The sequence below is a fragment of the Rhineura floridana genome, chromosome 16 (assembly GCF_030035675.1).
Source record: "Rhineura floridana isolate rRhiFlo1 chromosome 16, rRhiFlo1.hap2, whole genome shotgun sequence".
Taxonomy (NCBI): domain Eukaryota; kingdom Metazoa; phylum Chordata; class Lepidosauria; order Squamata; family Rhineuridae; genus Rhineura; species Rhineura floridana.
Genome location: NC_084495.1, coordinates 38,596,908 through 38,620,152, shown reverse-complemented (window position 1 = coordinate 38,620,152; position 23,245 = coordinate 38,596,908). Strand labels below are relative to the sequence as shown.

At 51.9% G+C, this 23,245-nt stretch overlaps 1 protein-coding gene across 3 annotated transcripts; it reads right to left on the bottom strand.

Annotated features, from left to right (window-relative positions):
- Positions 1-437: 437 nt before the first annotated feature.
- On the bottom strand, positions 438-22,712 carry PLP1 (proteolipid protein 1). Of its 3 annotated transcripts, none has more exons than XM_061598723.1 (8): positions 22,523-22,712; positions 13,549-13,656; positions 10,379-10,565; positions 7,625-7,886; positions 4,955-5,123; positions 4,405-4,478; positions 3,293-3,358; positions 438-2,397 (listed from the first exon to the last, which is right to left on the bottom strand). In XM_061598723.1, exons 1-8 carry the CDS (start codon positions 22,524-22,526, stop codon positions 2,326-2,328), a joined length of 942 nt encoding a protein of 313 aa, XP_061454707.1. In that variant the 5' UTR covers positions 22,527-22,712; the 3' UTR covers positions 438-2,325. The 3 variants fall into 3 exon arrangements, with proteins under 3 accessions (XP_061454707.1, XP_061454708.1, XP_061454709.1); XM_061598724.1 differs by having other exon boundaries at positions 7,730-7,886; XM_061598725.1 differs by lacking the exon at positions 13,549-13,656 and having other exon boundaries at positions 22,523-22,709.
- Positions 22,713-23,245: the final 533 nt, after the last annotated feature.

Here is a 23,245-nt window from a genome sequence, read left to right as displayed (position 1 = left end):
TTATGGAGTGAGGGGGAGTGGAGCAGGACCTACACTGAGCACTGGCATAAGCTGCGGTGATAATGTTCTATTAATAATCATACTAATGGTTGTTGAACCAGTTACTAGTGCAGGTATTCATGAAGAATGAATGGATTTTATTTATATACAGATTGCTTGCCAAAATGGCAAAAGGATGGTGCCAAAAATATAGTGCAAGGGAAACATCTGGAATTTTGCTGCTTCTGGAAAGGCCCCAATGAATGCTGCCCCTTGGGTGGGTGGGGACTCACAGGTTCATTTCCAAGCACAGCCCCCCCCTCCACCTGGCTCAGTCAATCCAACATTCAGGAACGGCCAAACTCTGAAGCACCTTCTGCACACACTCTCCAACAGGCAGCACAAGATGGAGTCCATAATAAACAGTGAGGCAACAAAATGGTTATTCAGAACATTCTTAACTTTTATTGTCTTTAATTTTATAAAATACACCTTGTAAGGTAAGTCTCTAGAAACAATCCTTTTATGCTTTGTTAAAAAATTGAAATTCAAGATCAGAACAGTTTCAGCTTATTAACTATTTTTTCCCTGTATTTACTTTTTGGGGTTCAGAAGGGCGTTGGGTCCTAGTTAGGTGTTACTTAAATCAAAGTGAAATACAAAGTAATGGATGGCTTCCCTTTCCCCCAGTATCAGCTGGTTTCTTTCTCTTCCCCTCCCATCATCTACACTCTTCCCCCAGCCCCATGTGCATTGATAGCCTCACCCATTCATGCTGACAGTTTACGCCTGGCCTACTTGGCAGGACTGTGGCCCATCCTCCCATCTACTGAGAACCAACCTTGAGTCCTGTAGGCACTAAGCCCTGTAGACATTCTCCAGCAAATAAGCACCAGGCCTGCAAGCTCTCTGCTACTGGTGATGAAATGATGGTCAGGGCTGGATCTGGGACCCTTCAGCAGCCACAGGACATTTGGTTCCTGGTGAGGGGCTTGCATGAGCTGTATAGAGTCCTGGCATCCAGGTTTCTGCAAGGTGGACCTCTTACCCAATCCTAAATTGGAGTCTCTAGCTTAGGTGCATTTTTAGCCTGCACATTCTTATTACTTGGCACACTTGCGTGAGACCCAGAGGGGTTTGTTTTCAACCTACATCAACTCAGCTAAGGATTTTAGAAATACAATCATCCATAATGTTATACATACTTCTGTTCCTTTACCTCTCTATTTAAGCCTCCCAGATAATTTGGGCTGTAAATTAACCAAGAAAGGAGGTTCCAAATAATTGGGACAGGTTTGTGGCAAACAGCTATGGCATGCAGGAGACACCAAAGAATAACAACAATCCAAAGGAGCAAAGGTTATATTCTGCAAAAGAACACCAACATATATAGCGCATGTAAAGGAAGCCAATGTCATGGGGAGAGAGGAGCACCGTTGTGAAGGTCAGAGAAAGTCCAGTTCCACAGCTAGTCACAAAGGGGGAAAGGCTGGCGTGGGCACGGAGGGGACAGCCCATAAAGGTTATCCTACCTATAGCAGGAGGAGCCAAGCTGCTGGTTACGGATGGCACCCTTGGGATAATCCTGGTTTCTTCCCACCCGGTTAGGCACATGGCAACACAGAGGGTGCAAGGAGAATGGCCTGGCTCTTCCCTGTCAAAGTATGAAGACTAGAGGCCCCCTTCACTAGAGGGATGCCAAGCGCCTTAATGCTTTCAGAAGGATTGGTTGGGTTATGGAAACAGGGGTCTGTCAGCATTGGGGTGGAGGTTCAGAGCTCTCTTCCCTTCTTGGGGAGATCCTTGCTCTAAACTCTCTTTGCCCAGGCAGTGGCAAGCATCAGCCTTTGTCTCTCACTTCTCTTCCATCTCTCGTACCACAATGGAAGTTCAGTTTTCTGCTGTGTGGAGGAGTCTTGAGCAAGCCCCGCACGCTTCCTTCTCTCTGCTGCTCACTCACTCTGTAGCAGGGATTGCCTTAATGGTTAACAAGCGAGTTTCATCATCCTTTGTTCTTTGGGGCAGGCCTGCCTGCTTTGCCATGGTGAATTCAGGACAGGCAATCCCCATTTTTGGTTACTTTGGCTGAGACCAGACACACCAGAGGCAAAGGCACGACGAGCTGTCTGCTGCGAGAGGGCTCTCTCCTCCCTTGCCACGTGCCACGCTTCAAACAGGCTAGAGGAAGAGGAAGGGGAATTGGCAGGAGGCAGGCAAGCAGGCGGAGTTAGAGGAGGAGGAGCAGGAGGGAGCCTGGGGCAGTGTGGCTGCCTCGGGTTAAAGCCTTGTAGTTAGAAGAGAAAAGAGTGACTTGTACATGTGGCGTCTCTCCCTCGTCTCAGTCCTTTAGAACTTTGTGCCTCGGCCCATCAGTCTGAGGACTGCAAAGTTGTAGGTGGCTGCAATGATGAATGTGAGCTGGAGGGGGAGACAAGGTGTTTCACAGCATGAAAAGCAGTTTAGAAACTATTTGAAAATAGCAGCAACAAGGACGAGGGCGAGGCTGCTCCTCCCAGATGTCCTGCCATGGCCCTCGGGGTCTGCTGGGGAGGCCCTCTTGCAATTCCATCCACTCACCTGCCGAGGTCAAGAGCCCAACTAGGGCGACTTCTGGGTGGCAAAGGTGCCTGGAATGGAGGGAGCCCAGCCTGGCCTCATTCCCAGAGACAACAGCTGTCTCCAGAGGGGCCAAATGTAGAGCTGCTTTTTGTACAATTACTAGGAGTTGACTTTAATGTTGGATTCTTTTGTGCTTTGTTTTGGTAACGTTTGGGGAAGATCCGTAGCTCACAGGCAGAGCATTTGCTTTGCACGCAGAAGGTCCCAGGCTCTCTCCAAGGGCATCTCACGGGAGGACCAGGACAGAATTCTTCCTGAGACCCTAGAGAGCTGCTGCCAGCCAGTGTAGACAACCCTGAACTAGATGGGCCAATGGTCTAACAGACTTTGCATAAAGCAGCTTCCTCTGTCTCTGTTTGGTACTTTTGGTGCAGCGCCTCAAGCCTTTCAAGTGGTGGTACAAAATGCAAAAATGAATGATCATATTGCACAAAAGTGACTGTTTCCTGTACAGTAAGCCATTGTGCATGAGGGCGCTTCCCCTCCCTGCAGGTGTTCTGCAGGCATCTCCTCCATGCGTGCTTTGGCTCCTTACCCCCCCCCGGCCCTGCACCTCCTGGGAACTCTTTCTCATTGCCCCTCCCCTGTCTCTGGTCAATCAAGCAAGAACAAGGAAGGCTTGCCATCTGCAAATAAAAATGTCATTGTTAGACAGAGCAAAATGTGCAGACTAGCTGTTCGAGGTTGGCCTTACCAGGGCCACCAGTGTGACGGCAGCTCCAACAAATGCAGCAATGAACAGGTGGAAAGTCATCTGGAACTGTAAGGAAATAACATAAGCAGATATTTTATTTATTTATTTATTTAAGTATTTATAAGCCACACTTTTCATAAAAGTACATCAAGGCGGCTTACAACATGCAAAAACATTGTAACTCTACTGTTCTATGGTTCTAAGATTAAAAACCAGGTATCAGCCCTGGATCCCTCCAAGAAGGCAGGTTTGACTCTTCTTTGAGATGGATAAGCCAGCCAACATGAGTTTTCAAAATGCAGGCTGCCTTAGAATCATAGAACAGTAGAGCTGGAAGGGGCCTACAAGGCCATTTAGTCCAACCCTCTGTTCAAGGCCAGAATTCAAGCATAAAGCCTTCCACTTGCAGGTTGTGTTCACTCAGAAACACTTTGCAGCCTGGGCGAAGTTGCCTCTCTCGGCTCCTGGAGCCAAAGAGGAAAGGTTGCTAAGCAGGCTACACTGCGGGGAGGGGGGGGGGCTCCAGGGCTAGTTTTCATCCTTGGGACCTTCCCTAACTTCAAGACAATTCATGCTAATATATTGTTAAGGGAGTGTCCTGTAAAATAATAAGGGGTGGAAGGTTAATCACAGTAATCAATGTAAAAAATGTATAGTTAATTTATTTATTTATTTTAAAAGGTGCCCTGAGAACTGGACAGATTTTCAAGATGATGATGATGATGATAATAAAAATAAATGTATTAAATATTATTATTTATTAGATTTATATCCCACCCTTCCTCTCAGTCGGACCCCATCTAAAACCGGCAGCCTCTTAAGAAGCATACACACACTCATACGCTTCTTCTCAAGTGTTGGCTGCCACACCATTTCTGAGCATAATTTAAAGCCAAGGAAAGACATCTGCTTCACAACTGTTACTTTTTACTTATGTGCCAATTTATGCCGCAGATTGGTCTGAAGACACACAAGGCCACCACCATGGCAAGAGGAACCACAGAGACGCCCCAAATGTGTCTGCTTTTCTTTTGAACATCCGGTTCAGCCGTCGTGCTTCTCCCTCTGCTTTGCCACAGGGAACTGTTCAGGAATCACAGCTGGGAACTCACCTCTGTTGTCTTGCAGATGGAAAGAAGACTTTGGCCACACACTTTTCCTGGGGATGCGTTCCACGGCAGGACACCTGTGATGTGGGGCGAAAGGCATCCTGGGTAAGCTGACGGAAGGGGAGGGGGCTTCCCACCCCTGCAGGAACTGCCCGGGGAATGTGTGCAGGGACAGGAGGCTTAGTGGGGAGGGGGGGCAGGGGAGCTGCTCTGCAGAAAGAGGTTGCCTGCTAGCTGACTGAGGTCTAGGCCTCCAGAGAGGCTTCTCTGCGCCCTTTTGCTGTACATCCTTATTGCGCAGGCCGGGAGAGGATGTCAGTGGTTGGTCCATTCATTAGGTCAGTACCCAGAATGACTCCTGTCTGCCCTGTTCTCTCAAGCCTCTCACCGACCAGGAGCTCGGCCCTCCTCTTCAGAGCCTCTCTCCTTTTCATACCAAGGAGAGAAGGCTCCGAGCTGCTTCTCATGATTCCACTGGGCAGAAAGGGTTGAGTGTTGCCCCTGTGGCCAGACAAGAAAGCACTGGCTAGGAAGACGGGCCTCCGCCACTCACCGTACATCCTGGCATCAGTGCAGAGGTTGCCAATCCCAGCTACGGTCTTGGTGGGGTTCGCAATGGAGTTGCATGTTGTCCAGGTGTTGAAGTAGATGTAGACAGGAACTGCAGAGCAGGCCAAAACCAGGAGCCAGACGATAGCCAAGACATAGGTGATGCCCACAAACTGAAATGACGGAGAGAGGGAAGGGCTGTTAATGGTCAGCTGGTAGCCTTCAGACACCAGAGCATGAGACTGGAGATCTGCAGACTGAAATGACCTGGAAGCCTCTTTCAACTGGAGAGGGAAAGAGAAGCACCTCCAGCCAATTGGGCTACGGGAGGGCAAAGCCACTGCACCCGTCTGTGCACATGGATGCATATATACAGCTCTCGCTAACATACACAGCCATGGCCTTTCTGCACAATCGGTCTACTGTGTATCGTGTTCCTTGTTTATTGTGCATGCTCTCCACATCTTTCCACAAAGGGCTGCACATCTGTTGTGGGATCCGCATCTCCCCAGTGTTCAAAGTGTAGCATTATGTTTCAGGAAAATTGTTAAGATGGCGGACCAATTGCAGTTTGTTTACAAACAAACAAAGAATAGTTCTGTGAGGGCTGTGGGGAATGTTATTGTAGAAGTGGCCCTTACAGCTGCCTGCGTGCAGCAGTGTGGGCAGCAAAGTCAGAAGAGTTGGGCGGCACCTCGCCCATACACCCCTGCCCCTGTGGACCTCTCTCACTGCTTCTTTGCGGGTGGCACATTCTCCTGCTGCACAGCTCCAGCCCAGAGATGCTCACTGGGCAATACCACTTCTAAAGTGGTGAACACCAGCAAGGGTCCCTCCGCCCTTTCCTTGCTGCTGTTGCTTTCCATTTAGGAAACATATTTTGATCGTTATTTTCAGTGATATATTTTACACTTTCCGTGGTGGAGCTCACATCTTTCCAGACTATATTTTTTATAAAAAAGGGGGGGAGCTTTCTCTCCCTGACTCCCACAAACAAGTGCTATCTATAGGAAAAGATATTGTGCCATTGCTGCCTGGGAGGGTGTCACACAAAGGTTAAAATGTGTGACAAGAGTGCTTTGTGGATTATGCAGAAAGGCCCCAAAGGTGCCAGTGATGGATTCAGAGTAGACCAGATGCTCAAGGGGAGGCGCACTCAGTTATGTCTGTACATAATGGATGCAATGCTTCCTGCACCTTTTGGGGGCTAGGCATTTACTCATGGCCTCATAGAGTGTGTGTTTTGGTGCCAGGTGGCCTCAGAGGGCGAGTCACTGTGATGCCCACAGCCTCGGTGATGGCCTTTGGCCTGGAGATGAGTTGTGTACATGTCATTTAGGTGCATGAGAACAGGAATTGTGTACGCCTGACAGTGAACATCTGGCCCAGGAGGTGCACAAATAAACTGATCTCAAAAGAAAACAGCATTGCTCTGCTCAGCTCCCTTGGATTGAGCCTAGCTTGGTTTGGAAGCTGCAAATTTGTCTTTGAATTAAAATGGACATTTCTGAAGCAACTCTTCCTTCTGAAGGGCAGGTAGAAGGAGGTTTTGGTCCCAACTGCTCCAATCATCCCTTGCAACACTGGTTGGCATCTTGGCTTCTCTCTCATCCTCATGGAGAGAAGCCAAAGACATCACTCTTTCTCAGACTTTGGGCGTGGCAGGATGTGCATTTACTCCCCTTCATCAATCAGGGGCGGCGTGGGGGGGGGAGGCTGCCACCTGTTGGTAGCCCAGACATGGGCTTCACAGCTGCTTCTTTCCACCAGGGAAAGAGTGCAGGCCATCTCTGTGGCCTTGGACAGAGGCAGGCAGTTTAAGGACACTTGAATTTAAAAGCCTTCAGAGATCAGCCAGCATCTTTGTTTTGCATCAGCCACCTGGGCATTCAGATAGTTAGCAAGAGAACTGTTCAGAAATGTCCATTTGAAGAGCATGAAAAGCCCCTTTCCCAATTGCTCAGCCAATCACTTGCAGCCTGCCTCCCCTCTCCCCCACCCACCTGCTTGTGAACTGGCCTTACTATGCAAAAGACTGAGGCTGGGGCTGGCTTTGCAAGGCAGGCACACAAAATCCTGCCTATCACTTAGATTAGGAAGATGGCTCTGTTGCCCCACTGGACTGTTTTTAAAGTCCTTCCTGCTGGACTCCTTAGTAGCCCGAGCCCCAGAACCCTTGGACAGTGAGTGAAGTGGGGGGAAGGAGGGTTCCTGTTACAAAGACAGACTGTTGCAATATGCTGGTCTGGTTTCACAGACACGTTTGGCCAGAAATCCTTACTTCTCCCTTTAACCATTGCTATTAAGAAGTAAGCCTGAGGAACATCAAAGCAGGTGGGGGGTGAGGCGAGGAGGACTGGCAGACACAAGGGCATGAACAAATGCAAGCGAGGAGGGGGGGAAGGGGATGAATTAATGGCGAGGGCCAAAGCTAAGGCTGCAGTCAAGGTGCAGGTCTGCAGGGGATGATGGGCGGAGGGGGGAGGAAGCCGCCTGGCTGTGCAGTTTTCTCTCTGAGATGCCATCATCAGTTCAGCGCAGCTTCTCCTGCCACTGCCTAGGGGCCTTCTCCGCAGTGGCCCCGGGTTGAGCAGGGCTGCAGTCTCATGCCCATTGGTCAATGGCTGTGCCAGTCAAGTTGCTCAAGGGAGAAGCAAACTGCAGATAAGATCACCTTGTCAGGATGTCCTAGCCATTTGCCCAAACAGTGACACACCAGCTCCAAAGAGTGAGCTTGACGGTGTCCTCTGGAACCCCTCCCCTTGTGGCCCCCTGTTACCGTAGCGCTGAGGCCCTTGCCACAGATGGTGGTCTTGTAGTCGCCAAAGATCTGCCTGACAGCGCCGGTGGTGTAAAAGCCTTCGGCCAGCAGGAGGGCTCCAAAGAGGAAGAAGAAACCAGCAATCCCGTAAATGGCGTATTGGAAGTCGTGGATCCTGCGGAGACGCACAAAAGAGAGGAGTGGAGAGATGTACTTGCTTCTGATCGCAGCAGGCTGATCGCAGGAAGGCAGACTGTGCGAAGGGGCCAAGGACTGTCCTGAAGCCCTGGGCAGGGGAGGAGCACGAGGGGAGGCAGAGGGCTGGCTTGCCAGCAGGGGGAGCCACAGCCGGGGGGGGGGAAAGGAGGCAGAGCCCCTCGCTAGCGGAGACTGGTCTGTGAGGGCAAAGGGGGCCCTGTCCCACCGGCCTCGGCAGGCCCCTGGCTGCCTGCCTTCTTATTTACAACTGGCCGGGGGGGGGCTGCCCTGCCTGCCGGTCGTCCTTGTAGAACCCAGCAGGGAGGAGGAGGAGGAGGAGGGTGGGGACAAAACTAGGATGAGTTGGCTCCGCCTGTCATGGGCTCCGGCTCTGCCTCCTTTGGGCTCCCTGCGTTCCGCCCCGCCAACCCCAGCGGGCACCAGCCACCACTGCCGACAGTGGCAGTTAAGAAACCCCCAAGGTGGGTGTGTCAGGTGTGAGGAGGAGAGAGCCAGCAGGAGTAGCAAGGAGCAGAATGAGGACACAACGTGAATTCATTGGCTCTGCATGCCATTGGCTGGGGTGGCGCCTGTCATTGGCTCTGGCTCCGCCTCCTGTTGGGCCTCCCTGCCTTCCGCCCCGCCAGTCCCAGTGGGCACCAGCCGCCATTGCCCCTCGTTGCCCAAAGAAAGTCTCAGGCAGGTAGCAGGTGATGCGGAAGCCCACCTCTGCATCTGCCTCAGACCCTCAAGAGCTGCCTCCAGTCCGGGTTAGGCAAGATGGGCAGCTAATCCCACCAGGTCTCAGTCAGCTCCCTGTGCTCTTTCGCTGAGCTCTTCCCTGGGCACAAAGGCTGGTGTTTTCAGCAAGACTCTGCCCTGCCTGGCCAGCCCAGGTCGTCCTCCATCGCTACCAAAAGCAGAAGATCCAAAGCAAGACCCCCGCCCCATCTATCAAGGAACAGAGACAGACAGGCAGGAGCAAAGCCCCCTCCTTGCAGCCTCCAGCCTGTGCTCTGCCTCATTGCTTGGGTCCCAGTTCACCAGTCTGTAGCTGCTGTTGCGTACATGGTTTTTCCCTGTTTATTTCTTTGCTCCCTGTGCTGGAATTGAAACTGTTCAATGAAGAATTGGCTGTAAATGCCGTAAATAAAAGAAGACCCTCTGCTGCCACATGGGAATGTCTCCACCCCTGAACCCAATGGAGCTGCCAAATTGGCCCCTGTGGCACAAGCTGACGCTCTGAGGCCTGGGCTCCTGTCTTCTTCATGCCCAACATCTGTGGCCATTTGAAAATGCCATGCCCACGCCTGGTAAGGATGCCCGGCCTCTGCAGGGCCATGGGCAGGCATTCTGGCTATTCTGGGGAGCCCCAGAGAGTGCACTTGGTTTGTTCTGTATCTACTTCTCCAACAGCCTGTCATCGCACTGTGATCACAGAGCAGTTTCCAACGCACGACACAAAGCAATGTATCCTTTAAAAGCTCATACAACACAATTAAAATACAGCAAATGAAAATGCAGACAAGAAGAAACATCTACGCAATACACAAGAGCCTTAAGTTGCAGAGCAACGTAAACAATTTCCTCAACAATCTGAGAGAACAAACATGTTTTAACCAGGCAGCAGAATCCCAGAAGTGTTGGGGCCCTCCATGCCCCCAGGGGAGAGACTTCCACAAGCAAGGGCCACTGCAGAGAAGGCCCTGATCCCACACCACCACACAGCGAGCTACACCCACCGTGGCACAATGAAAAGCCCCTCTGAGAGCCAGGGTCGACTGAGAGGGGAAGAGGTGCTCTGTCAAATCCCTGCCAGGGTCTTCTCTGTCTTTTATACAGCCTCAGTTGTGGTGGTGCCAGGGGAAGCCCAAGAAGCTGCCAGATGCTGAGTCAGACCCATTGGTCCATCTGTCCCAGTACTGACTACAGTGACGGGCAGCAGCCCCCCCCCAGGTCCCAGGCAAGGAGCCTCTCCCAGCCCTACCTGGAGATGCTGTAGGGAATTGGATCAGGGACCTTCTGCATGCACGGCAGGTGCTCTGCCAATGAGTGACGGCCTGTCTCTGCCACACACATCATCATCATCATCATCATCCCATTTATATCCCACCTTTTCTCCAAGGAGTTCAAGGTGGCATACATGGTTCTCCGTGTCTCTCTCTTTTATCCTCACAACAACCCTGTGAGGCAGGCTAGGCTGAGAGAGAGTGACTCCCTCAAGGCTACCCAGAGTGGGGATTTGAACTCTGGTCTCCCAGATCATAGTCGGGCACTCTAACCACTATTCTACATGGCTGTCTAACGGCAGGCAAGCCTTGGGAGTGTGGGCACTTGCAGGACTTGAGCACAATTTGCAAGGGGGCACAATGGTGTGTGGGTGGGTGTGCATGTGTGCGTGCGTGCAGGGGGCTGAGCAGCAATGGCCAGAAAGGGGGCCCAGGGCCTAGCCATGGGGAGGATACTTACACATCCACCAGATACGCATATTCCTGATAGTTTTTGGAGAAGTAAGTCTCAATCAGGTGCTCCGTGCCAGTGAGCGCTTCATGCCCACAGCCACAAAAGAGTGCTACCCCCAAGAAGCACAGCCCAGTGGCTACCAGGGAGGCAAAGGGTGCCCCCACAAGACATCTGGCACAGCACTCTAGCAAACCTGTGGGGAGAACAGAGAGGAAGAGGAAAAGAAGGGGGGAGAGACCATCAGCAGGAGTTGTGGAGGACTTCGCGCTTTCCCATGAAGAGAGAAAACAGAGGTGGGGGCGCAGTTAATGGAAAGTACCAGAATCGAGGGAGGGAGGGAGGGAGGAAAGAGGATGAGCCGGGGGGGGGGGGCTGGAGGACAAAGTTCCACAGCGCGAGCCAGTCCCCTTATTGAGACCCCCGCGCTTCGGGGCAGCAAAAGCCACCAATCTCTTGGGGGAGGGAAGAGGAGGAGGAAACTGCCCAGCTCCTACGGGGGGAGTGAGTGGGGAAGCCTCATGGAGCCCCTCCGTTGCATTGGCAAGGGGGGGGCGTTGCTGTTTATGCTCCTGGGGCTATCTTGACCTCCATTTTAGTCCGTTTTCCTCTGCTGCCTCCAGCCCCCCTCACCCCCCCTCGTTTACTCTTCCCGCTTTACTGTTTTGATCGCGCCTACTTCGTTGTTTGGTTACTTTTATGTATATAATTATTTGTTTATATTGTCTTGGGACTGATTTTATCTAACATATGGTTAACTTGTAATAACAGATCTGTGACCCATCAGGAGCAATTTCCCCTTTTTCAGCTGCTTTGCTTGTGGGGCGGGAAGGAAGGGAGGTTGGAGAAGCCCCTAAAGGTTCTAGGGGCCCGTCAGAGGAAGGCTTTGGCCCAGGGAAGCTTCCTCTTGGCCTCCTTGTGGACTCTTCTGCTACAGCTTTACAATCTTGGGTTGGAGAAACTCGGGTCTTGCTACTGTCTTGTAAAATTACCGCAGCGTGGGGAGGAGACCAAGCTACTCTGCTCTATTCTAGGGGAACTCTCAGGAGGATGCTGAGGCTCCCATCACACAGCATTTTGCTTTCCTAGTCTGTGTGCATCTTCCTCGTTATTTCCCTAACTGATTACTCGTTTGCATTCTACATCCCTCCTCGCTGCGTTATGCTTGCAGGAATCTCGCAGCTGAGCGGTTGTGCCCCTGCTGGGTGGGGGAGGCACTGAAATGAAACGTTGTGGGAGGATCACTCGCCCCAACGGTCCCGCCTCTGGGTCTACATACTTAATCCCTTGACCGAATGCATGCGTGTGATGTGCAGCTTGTGAGACTTCTTGGTTCGCGTTTCTTCACTGCTCTGCATGGGTGTTGACTCCGGGCTTTGAGAGTGATTGGCTCAATGTGTCACTCCACATTCAGTGTTTCATTTCATTAAACATTTGGTCAGTGTTCAGTATGCTTCAATATGTGCATGTTATATGTTTTGTGAGTTGATGTGCAGCTGGTGGGTGAGGCTCTGGGTTGGCTCTGCACATATTTCCTGTTCCCACTTTCTGCTTGTCTGAAGGATGCCATGCAGATAGCAGAGCCCAGTATTATCTCTGGGCATCAGGGCTTCCTTTCTTTTTGAGTTAGCTGGGGTTGTGGGACCCAGCAGATTTTTAAAGATGTGTGCGGATAGCCAGTGAGGACAAAGGGTGACCTTTGGCCCTTCCAAGAGATAAGTGATGTACTAGTTCAACAGGTGCTGCGTTGACTTTAGAGGGTTGGGCCTCATGAACTTGATCCCTGCAGAGAGAGTTCAGTGTTCCTGTCAGGCACATAAATCACCCTCTAAACTCTCTCCTTAGCCCACGTGTGTTAATCATGTCTTCGATCCAGCCGACTGGCATTGCACTCTGTGAGGCTCACTGTATCCTGGGATTGGGGGCTGCCTATTTATTTATTTCATTTATTTTATTTCATTTTTAAACCGCCCATAGCGAATATCTCTCTGGGCGGTGTACAAAAGATTAAAAGTACAGAAATACAAAATATCACAATAAATAAACTGAAACAAAGAGATTTAAAATTGTAACATTAAACGCATTAAAATGCCTGGGAGCATAGCCAGGTCTTAACCTGGCGCTGAAAAGATAGAAGCGTCGGCGCCAGGCGTATTTCTTCGGGGAGGCTATTCCACAATTCGGGGGCCACTACAGAAAAGGCCCTAGATCAAGTGTCCTCCGGGCTTCCCGATGGGTTGGTACCCGGAGGAGGGCCTTAGACGCTGAGCGAAGTGACCGGGTCGGTTCATAGCGGGAGAGGCGTTCCACAAGATACTGCGGTCCCACGCCGTGTAAGGCTTTATAGGTCAAAACCAGCACCTTGAATCTGGCTCAGAAGCAAATAGGTAGCCAGTGCAAACGGGCCAGAACAGGTGTTATATGCGCTGACCGGCTGGTCCTCGTCAGCAGTCTGGCTGCTGCGTTTTGCACTAGCTGAAGCTTCCGAACTGTCTTCAAGGGCAGCCCTACGTAGAGCGCATTACAGTAATCCAACCTAGAAGTTACCAGAGCATGAACAACTTTGAACATCCTTGAATATATTTGGGGGTGGGGGAGCAGAAAGCCAATGAGTCATCTGTGATGGAGAGTCATGAGGGGCCAAGGCCTCCCCATCACTTGGCAAGGTGGAGTCAAAAAGCAGGAGAACCCCTCCCACCTTGTAGACGCTCACACTAGTTGCCAGGTAAGGCCCACAGAGCAGCTGAGGCCATTTGGGGGTGGCCTTTGTAAGAAGTGATCTCCACCTGCTCAGGTCAGATTAGCGCAGCCATCCCCAACCTGGTGCTCCCTCCAGACTACAGACTACTTTGGACTACAGTTCCCATCAGCCTCATCCAGCCTAACCATAGGATGCTGGGCTGATGGGACCACAGCTGTGCTGAGTGGGGCTGGTGGGAACTGTAGTCTGGAGGGGCACCAGGCTAGGGAAGGACATCTTCATGAATTGGCTCAGGATTTGCAGCCATCTGGGGTGAGCGGGCAGGGGGATCTGGTCACCAGTTCTGTCGGACTGTCGGACTGTGCTCCCTCCGCGGCAGGATGCTTTTTGTTGCAAGAGGGGTTGTTGTGGGGAGGCTGAGCTGATCAAATCGCTTTGGGGTCTGGGTTTCAAGGATTCAGAGTGAGATAAGGGCTACCTGGAGAACTCTGTTGTGGAACTGGATCCAGGTTTGGATTCTGAGGACCCGAAGTTTGTGGAGGTGTTTGGCTCTGGGGTTTTGGTTCAGGCACATCACTAACATTATCTACATTACAAAAAATACAACAGTAAACCTGAGAATGCTCAAGACAGTGTGGAGTCCCTCCCCATTCTTCCTCCTCCCCATTCTTCCTCCTCCCCCAGCTAGCCTGTGTGTGGTGGCCACCACCTCTGCCCAGGGTGCCTCACTCACTGCTTCCAGACCGGGAGGCCGTGATGGCGCTTTGCCTGGCTCTACTCTGCTCTCCGCCACCACCCTCCCCAAACTGGCTCCCCCATGGTCTTTTCACAATTTTCCTCCCTCCTTCGCTTCCCCCCCCCTTGTCCCCAGAGTGTTTTTCTTGCCCCTGAAGAATAAGCCCATCAGAAACTGGGGGGGGGAGGGGGAAGGTCACAGCCTGTGCTGATCTCTTGGTGGCACAGAGGACAATAGGGGGGTTTGTTCTTCCCCACCAGGCTTGGATAAGCTCATCGGCATTTTCTCTTTGCTCTGGGGAGGGCTGGACCAGGGGGAAGGGGAGGCAAACAGAGGACAATAGCAGCTTCTTTTCTCTCCTCCCTCTCCCCCCCCCACGCCCCAGCAGGGTGTGGAACTGGCTGCCACAAGGCCTGGGCAGTGCTCCCTCCCTCCTCCATTGCCAGAGGGTGGCACCTGCCAGGGAGGAAGATGGCCCACCAAGAGGACCTGCTCTATTTTCCTCCAGGGCTGGGAAGCCTGGCAGCCCCAAGCAGCCTCTGTCCTGCCCCAAGCCTCTACCTGGACAACCCAGGCTCACTCTGTGGGGCTCTCCCCTGCCGCAAGTGATGCTGCCCAGGGGACCCATCACTGCACAGTGCACGGGAGCCCAAGCAAATGCTGGCTGACCCTGAGTCCGGCTCTTTGACCATCTAGCTCAGTATTGCTTCCTCTGATTGCCAGCAGCAGCAGCGGCAGCAGCAGCTCTCCAGGGTTGTCTGAGGTCTTCCCTGAGGTCTTCCCCATCACCTGCAAGGCCCTGAGGGACTGGCCTTGGGACCCTCTGCAAAGGACAGGCTCTGTCACTGAGTGATGGGCCCTCTGAACTGTGCATTTCCCTTTTCCTAACACCTTGTCAACACTTGTGGGAACAGCAGCTAAAACACTCTTCTAACTTGCATCTTCTCCTTCCCAAGTCTCACGTGCACAGAGCGCCTTTGGGGTGCTCCGCTCTGATTGGCCTCCGCAGCTCTCTTCTGCATCCCTCCCAGCTGGTAACTGGCCTTTTCAGCCTTTGTGAAGCACTAAATCAGGCTTGGGGATCCTTTCTCAGTCTCAGGGCCACATTCCCTCATGGACAACTTTCCAGGGGCCGCATGCTGGGGGGGGGCAAAGGCAAAAGTGGGTGGGGCAACAGATGTGACTCTTCCTTTTGGAGGCGTGTTCCAGCCATGCACAAGCCAGAGGTTTCTACCCCTCCCCGCTACTCTGTCTGTCTGTCTGTCTCTCTCTCTCTCTCTCTCTCTCATACACACACACACCCCTCCAGCCAGGCAAGCCAGAGGCATTGTTATTGCCATCACAGCCAAATGACACTTTCCAGCCAGACAACAGCACTTGAGGAGGGTGGTCTGAGAAACAGGTGTGGGCCAGAAAGAGTCTCAGGGGCCAGAGAGAGAGAGATAGGCCTGGGGGTGCATTTGACCCCTGGGCCTGAGTTTCTGCACCCCTCACTTAGCTGATACTTAGCAGGCTTAGCTGCAGTGACCTGTTTCTCCATGAGCACGTCCATGTGCTGCTTGCGAGCACAACCCGCTTTAGAAAGTGTGCGGTAGCTCTCCAGGCTCCCACCTGGGCTTATCAGGGGTGATATGGAGGTCAGGGTTGCCCCAAGCCTTGTGTGATGGAGCTCCTAAGTGTGCAGACACAGTGGGAGCCAGCAGGTCTTCTCTTCCAACCTGCTTCTCCAATGACTATGGCCTCCTCCTTTCCATAATAGCATAAGAGCCCTGCAGCTGGATTAGGCCACAGGGGGCCCATCTAGTTAAGCCTCCTCACAGTGGAGGAAGCCCACAAGCGGGACCACCTGAGCGCCACAGCATCGCTCTCTCAACTCCTGTTCCCAAGCAGTTGGTATTCAGAGGCAGACCTCCTCCGAGACTGCTCATTTCAACAGCCGAAGCCTCCAAATGGTCTTTTCTAATCATGACCTGTCTGCTTGGCCTTTTGTCACGCTCCTCCTCAAAATCCTTTCTCATTTGTATCCTCTTCTGGTGTCCAAACTTAAGCTCCATCCCTGTTCCAGAGGGCACCTTGTTCCTGCCTGGCAGAGCTCTGCCCGTGCTCTCCTCAAGCCTTGAGGAGAAGAAGAGGCTCTGAGGCGCCTTGCCGTCCTGTCCCCGCAACCTACAAGGCCTCTTTTCGTGACACTCTCACAGACTCCTCCACAGAGGTGACAGGCATACCATCTGCTACTTCACCCAAGTCCTTAAGGGCATCATCTAAAGGCACATGAAGTAGTCACCTTGCTGACATTCAGCACACCCATGTCTGGTCGCTGTCTGGATGGGTTATAAGGTAGGACACTTTAGAGGTATATAAAAGTGTGCATGGTGTGCAAAGAGTGGACAGAGGGGAGTTTTGTTTCTCTCACTCTCTCAGAATATGAGAACCCAGCTGGGTCCTCCAGTGAAGCTCTGGGCTGGGAGATTCAGGACAGGCAAAAGTAACTCTTTCTTTACACAGCACATAGTATGGCTCCACTATGGGAGTCAGTGCCAGAGGATGTCGTGATGGCTACCAGCTTAGAAGTTTTAAAAGAGGGTTAGAGGGATCAATGGAGGATAAGGCTATCAATGGCTACTAGCCACAATGGCTGTGCAGTGCCTCCAGGATCTGGGGCACATTACCAGCCGCTGGGGATCGCAAATGGGAGAGATCTGCTGCACAACTCCTGTCCACGAGGCATCTGGCTGGTCGCTTTGCGAAACAGGGACTCCAGGCACTTGGATTCGAGGGACCTTTGCTCTGAGCCAGCAGGGCTCTTGTGCGCCTAGCTTTATACAAGCCGCCTCAAGATCTGTTACAGGAGAATAGTGGCCGACAAGCGCAATGAGCAAAACTATCCTGCTGGCAAAGAAGCCCTGCAGGGGCGTGTTTGGTGCTGGTCCAGCCAGCTGTTTCTCTGTGTGCCTCTCATTCCCTGCACTTCCCATCTGTTGCTGGGCCTGGTTCTGCACCTCCTGATGGAAGAGATGGGAGGCAGGTTGTGTTGAAAGGTGCTTTGGACCTCCCAGAGCAAGGGCACTTTGTTGGCCCAGCCATGGCCTGGCACAGAGAGTGCCATTCTGTTGGGATGTGCATTGGCTCCCCTGCCCACCAGTTCTGGCCTCATCGCATGCCTTCCCTGGCTGACCAGCAGGGCTCTTGGATAGGGCTCCAGGCTGCGCAGCCCATAAACGAGCAGCAACAATTTGGGGCGGATGTTTGGGGCAGGAGACGAGAGAGAGGGCCCCTTGTCTGAACACAATCCCCAGCCTTGTGCTCGCAGGCAGAACAATGAGCACCAGACAAGAGGGATGAGCCTCTGCGCCTGGCTCCCGGCCCCTCGGAGGCCCAAGCCCAACCCTCCCCTCCCGGACCCCTCCCAGTGAAACAGTACTGCCCTTGATGAGGCCTGTGGGAGCCGCAAGCAGCCCAGGCTGGCACAGGACAGGAGGACTCCTTTGCCAGGAAGGGAGAGACACTGAGGAGATGAGCTGGGGGGGGATGTGTGGGGAGGACTCTGCTAATGCAGCTCCCCCCCTACCGGTTGTGCACATGGCAGATCTGTTTGGGGGCCCACATTCTGACCCCTTTCTCAGGAGCTGGACCTGACCATTAAAAAGACGGAAAGGAATGCATGAAATTTCCACCTCCCTAGCCAGACCCACAACACAGCCCAAGCCCCCTAAGCTGCTGGTGACCCCATAAGGCCTCTGGGTGAGCTCATGCTCTTGACCTGAGAAGCACAACTGCGAGATGAAGGGGATGAGCTCTGGGGATTTGTGGGTCCTTGTGCCAGCTGGGAAGCTGCAGGAAGAGGGGGGCTCTGCAGGCTTTTGAGAGCATCCCCCCCCAGGAGCCAGTTCTTAGATGATATGCATATCTTAACAAGCAGGTACTCACTGGAAAGGACAGGAGAGTTTTGCAGGGTCAAGATGCATTTGGGGGACTCCTTTAGAAGGGAGGAAGGATGTGCCTGTTGGGGAGCTGGTCTGAGCCCTTCCTGGCATCTACCTCAAGCTGTTCTAGGGAGCATTTGCTGCTGCTTCTCTCTGTCTGGTGGGTCCAAGTGGGGAAAGGGGCTGAGCAATGACTTTTTGGGGTGCCACTATATTCTCCAACTGCCATTAAGAAACAGGCTGAATGCACACCACATATTTAAAGCACACGGCTTCCCCCAAAGAACCCTGGGAACTGTAGTTTACCCCTACAGTTCACAGCACCCATAACACACAACACTTCCCATGATTCTTTGGGGGAAGTCTTGTCCTTTAGATGTCCGGTACGTGTGCAGCCACAGTCACAGAGAAGCAGATGTGTCCCTGGTAGCTTTACACCACCTCTCTGTCATGGATGCCCCTTAGAATGAGGAGCACTTGCAAACCTGTGCCTTGGTAATGCCTGTGCCAGCCTTAAGTGGGCCCACAAATTTTCACCAGTGTGGACATAGTGAGCCCCCACGTTCAGCCCAAGAGAGAGACCTGGGCTCCCAGACGTGTCAGAAATGTTCCTGCATTGCCAGGTGCCCCCATTTCTCTCCAGGAATTCTGAGCAGAGAATTTATCAGAGGCTTTGGGGTGATCCCTGGAGGGCATACGGAAGTGCAGGCTGTGGCTCCTGCGGCAGTGTGTGTGCCTGCCAATCTGCCTGTCAAGCAAAGAAGTCCCATTCCAACTGTCAATCTGAGGGTTTTGGAGAAAGTCCCACCTCCTTTAACATCTGTCACTCTTCAGATTTGCCTGCGGCATCTCTCGGAGGAGGTGCATGAAGTAACAGAAGGTAGGATCCTTGCCACATCCTCTCTCTCCAGCAGTGGGGAAACCCTTTATGGAGCCCGGCTGCTCAGATGAGCGCTCTCCCCCCTCTGCGCAGCCAAGGCTTCATGCAATAAGTATTTCTAAATAGGTGTGACAAATGTTTCTAACAGCAGGCAGGAGATCCCTGCCAGTCATGGGGGTCTTATGGTTCGTGCCTATTCTGGGCCACACCTGGGTGGTTCACATCAGGCAGGCTTGACTTGTCTGTGCCAGACACACCTCTGCACCTCCTCCCCCTCCCCCATTGCACATCCCACGCATTCAGGAGGTCTCCAAAGCCCCAGGAATGAATCTGAGCATCCTCTCAGAGTGATGCTCCAGTGTCTGGTTGCCAAGGAGATAGTTATTGTTCTCCTGCTCAGACTGGAGCTTTGGACTTAACTTCTGCCAGTAGGAAGGAGGAGGGGGGATTATAACAGGCTCTATTTAACAGAAGATGGTGGGGAGGTGTTTAGAAAAGAAAATGAAAGGCACTTTCTCTCTGGATTCCCCCCACACCACCACCCATTTGTACCGTGAGCAACTGGCATTGCTATGGGTGGTTTTCTTGCAGCCATGTTGCTTCTCAGAGCTGGCTGCATTTCTGGGCCAAAGAAAACTGTTGACTGTGATTATGATTACTACTACAAATTCTACTACAAATTCTACTACTACTACTACTACCTGCCCTTCACCCAAAGGTTCCAGGGCAGGTTACAACAATTTTAAAATATGACATTAAAAGCTATTTAAAAACAATCTAAAATCCCAAAATCGGGTGGATCCTAAAAAAACATGTCTCAGATGCCAAAGGCCAGGGCAAAGAGGTGCGCCTTCAGTATCTGCCTAAAACTGTACAGTGAAGTTGCCAGGTGCACCTCGCTGGGTTATTAGATTTGCCTCTCTCATCTTGGGCATTTTTGCCTTATGGTCGTCTTTGCATATGCATTAGAAGCCAGTCTGGGAGGAGTTTCTGAAGGGTGGGGTGCAATTAAAAATAAACTTTCCATTTTTAGCTCCGGTGGTTACAGAGAAAAACCTTGAGGGGGATTAATGGGACAAGGCTCAAAAGACTCCTGGACAAGGCTGGGGGGAGGGGGAGAACATCTTCCCCAGACTCAGGTTGCGGCACAGACAGGATGAAGCTTTTTGGCCAGGTCTGCACCTGATCTGCAGCTGCTTTGGCACCCACCTTGCAGCCATCCATGGAGAAGGAGGGCGTGGCCTCTCCAGACCCACCCAAAGGCCCTGACATAGGTATGGACTATGAAGACCGGGAGAAGATAAAGTTCCTCTGAGGGATCTCTCTAGCCTGCCCCATCATATCTTCTCAGAACATAAACAAAGATCTGCTGGATCAGGCCAAAGGGGCCCATCTAGTCCAGCATGCTGTTCTCATGGTGGCCAACCAGGTGCTCCAAGGAAAGAAGCCCCAAGCGGGACCTCAGTGCAACAGCCCTGACCCCGCATGCAGGTGGGTTGGGGGTTATTTGCCTCTGTAAGAAGGTAGGTAAGTTTCTGTAAAGTGTTCTAGAGCACTCAGGACTGACATGTGAATTGCACCACCTGTACCATTACCAATTGCACTTCTCTTTCTCTTTTTGCTTAATTGTTTTTATTTTTGAAGTTAAGGGAAAGGGTGGAGGAATGGAAGGGGGTGCACACACATGGGAGGAAAAAAGAGGAAGAGGGGAGGTGGATATTTTGTAGCAGGATGGGGTTCAAGATAGGTCTCAGATCCAGCAAGGCTGGAGAGGACAGTTCACGCATCTTGCAGTATCAACTCCAGGCAATGGCTGCAAGCTTGCCAGTGCCCAGATTTCTGCTCCCGCCGCTTGCCCCTAGACTCAACCCTTGCTGGGGCTTCCTTTGCCTGCACTGTGCTTAGAATGCAACAGGCGCCTTTCAGAAGCCACTGACACTTGCGGTGATACTCAAGCAAGAATGCTGCAGGAGGTGCTGTGCCTCGCAAACAGTGTGCAGGGAGGTGGGCGTGTGTCAGAATCCCAGGTGGCTTTCTAGGGGCTGCTATGCACCAATAGGTGTGTGAATTGCATCAAAAGCCACAAAAGCTTCTCTCTGGTCAGGAGCGATATTAGGAGCCAGAGTTCCTCGTCCCCAACCTTCTGCACCAACCACAAAGAAACAAATGTCATACCTAAGAACTGCTGCTGTCTCCCAAGCACTCCTGCAAATTATGTGTGCATTGATAACTGCAGTGTGGGAAGCCTTTATTCATGTGTCTGCTCACAAAGATATAAGTAGGCAAAGAAAACCCCCACAAAAAAGGTCTTCATGAACCTGCCCAGGTGCCAAGACCAGCCTTTCAGTCCCTCCACCTTCTGAAGAGTGGGCAATCTGGATGGGAGATGGGACTCTCCTTTGGTGACTCCTCATCTCTTGAACCCCCACCCTTACGAGGTCTGCCTGTCACTGCCAATCAGAACTCTTTTTTCACTTGCAATGTGATGCAATATGATGGCATTTTATTGCGCTGTTCTGCTATCTCCTGCTTTATTGTGACTGAATGTTTTTATTGTTGTGATTTGCTATTTTGTTGTCGTCCTCTTTATGAGAGTGTTTGATAAAGAGGGAGCAAGAGGGTGGAGTTTTTACAACACCTATTCCCACATTCACAATCCTAAAGGCCTCCCTTGACCTTCCTTAGCTGGGCAGTGATTCTCTTTGGGACTTGGATGCCCCCTTTTGTGCTGGACCAAGAAAAAGGCCAAAGTAGTGGAGCTGCACTGGATCCAAACTGGGCTTCGGAGAAGAGGCTTCTCTTTTGTGCTGGAAGGCCCTTCTTGGAATCTCCATGTAAGAGAGGGTGGAAGAGGGTGTTGGTGGGATGTGTGGCTGTGTCTGGATGAGTAGTGATGATACAGGACATTTGCTGAATGATTGGCATTACTCATTGAGCATCCAGCACTAGGCTGGAAGGATACAGTGGGGGATCTAGCCCATTTTCTGGCCAAAAGGCAGGACCTTTTGGCCCACCCCAGATTCTGTCTCCAGAAGGAACTCTCTTTCTGGGCATCTTGCTCCAGTCTTTCCAGAAGGACTTTCAGGATAAGGAAAAACAGCAAAGAGTTTTGTGGCACCTTAAAAGCTAAAGCATTTAGTACGACGTGAATCCACAAAAGCTTCTGCCATACTGAATTTGTTAGTCTTTAAGGGTCTGCCTTATTAGAATAAATTAGAAATTATTAGAATAAGGAAGTTTGTCTAATATTTACCTAAACGTAATGCCCTGCTTGTTGACTCTCAGTGGATAATCAACACAATAACTATTTTTTAAAAATATAATAAATCTCTGGTCTGGAGACTGAAAGAGCCAGACTGAAAAGCCAGAATTCTCATTCCCTTGCTCCCCGACCCAGATCAAGTGCCATGTTGGTTCTGGGGCTAGGCATGCTGGGATGTTCAGTTCAGAGCATGCCTAAGTGACATTGCTACAGTCTTCATGGCACCTGAGCCTCTCGCACCAACACCAGCTTCCCTTCAGCTGGCAAGATATTTCCCACAGAATGCCCTTCAGTTTCCTGACCCAGCCCTGGAGCCCACCTCCTGGGTGGACTTCACACCCTCCCAAGTCACAAGAGAACTTCAGTCAGCAACAGCCCCATCTGTCGCAGGACTCTTCCGCTCAGGAGCTGGAAGGTACCACAGCAGACCCATCCCATTCCAGAAGACACACAGCTGCTCTGGTTCCCCTCTGCCAACACCTGCAGCACTCTGGCTCAAACTGACAGACAAGTCCCTCCCAAGAGCCTCTTTCAAAGGGCAACGTGACATTCACACAAGGGATTGTGGAATGTTGTCGGTGGAGGACAATTCCTGTTGAATGAGAGTTATGCCAAAGAGTATCAGACATTCCCGTTGGTTTGTAGACTCACCCATAGCTTTGGGATGCAAGTCGAGCGGCTGCTGGTGGTGGCCCTTTCCCTGCCTCTCTTCAGCTAGAACAACGCTTGGTTGCTGCCTGGTTGCCGCCTTCTTCTTCTGGCTTCCCTCTGGCTCTCCCTGTCTTGCCCTGTCCTCCAGGAAAGAAAAGGGCTCTCGGGTTGACAGCCAACCCCTTAAAGGGACAGCCCCCCCTTTCTCCTGCTCCTCCTCCTTACACTGTCCCTTCCCTCTTCACTCTCCTCTGGACTCTATGTATGCATGTGCGCACGCACACACACACACACACACACACACATGTGGGCTCCATTGCCTTTGCATGCCAATTTCCCTTTCTCAAAAGTGCTGTGCAAGAACAGGAACTGCAGGTGACCTCACTTCAAGTTTGGTGCTTTTTGGAAACTTCCCAGACAGAAAGAAGAAATGACTTAGAGTCAGGAAGGAATTGGCTGGTGAATATTTGGGATGCAAGCTGGCTCATCCGCTTGAGCCATCTCTGGAGGCCCACAGCCTCCTTGTCCCTCTGCCCCGCCCACCCCCACCTCAAACTGGCACACTGCAGTCCGGGTGGACTGATTTGATTCTGGTTGGGCTTGACTCTTGTGGGAGGGATTGCACTCAGCTGCCGTGGCCTCCCGCCTTCCTGCTCCTACATCAGCTATCACGGGCCACTTTGCAAGCCACTTATTCCAGCAAAGGTGGCCGTGCACCAGGAT

Bases quoted from the DNA above. Each gene is read 5' to 3' on its own strand.
- PLP1 (XM_061598723.1), bottom strand. The intron at 10,566-13,548 runs GTAGCCCTTATC...TTCTCCCCACAG, and splicing joins TCCACAACAGAGTTCTCCAG to GTTTGCTAGAGTGCTGTGCC. The intron at 3,359-4,404 runs GTGAGTTCCCAG...ATTTCCTTACAG, and splicing joins CCATCTGCAAGACAACAGAG to TTCCAGATGACTTTCCACCT.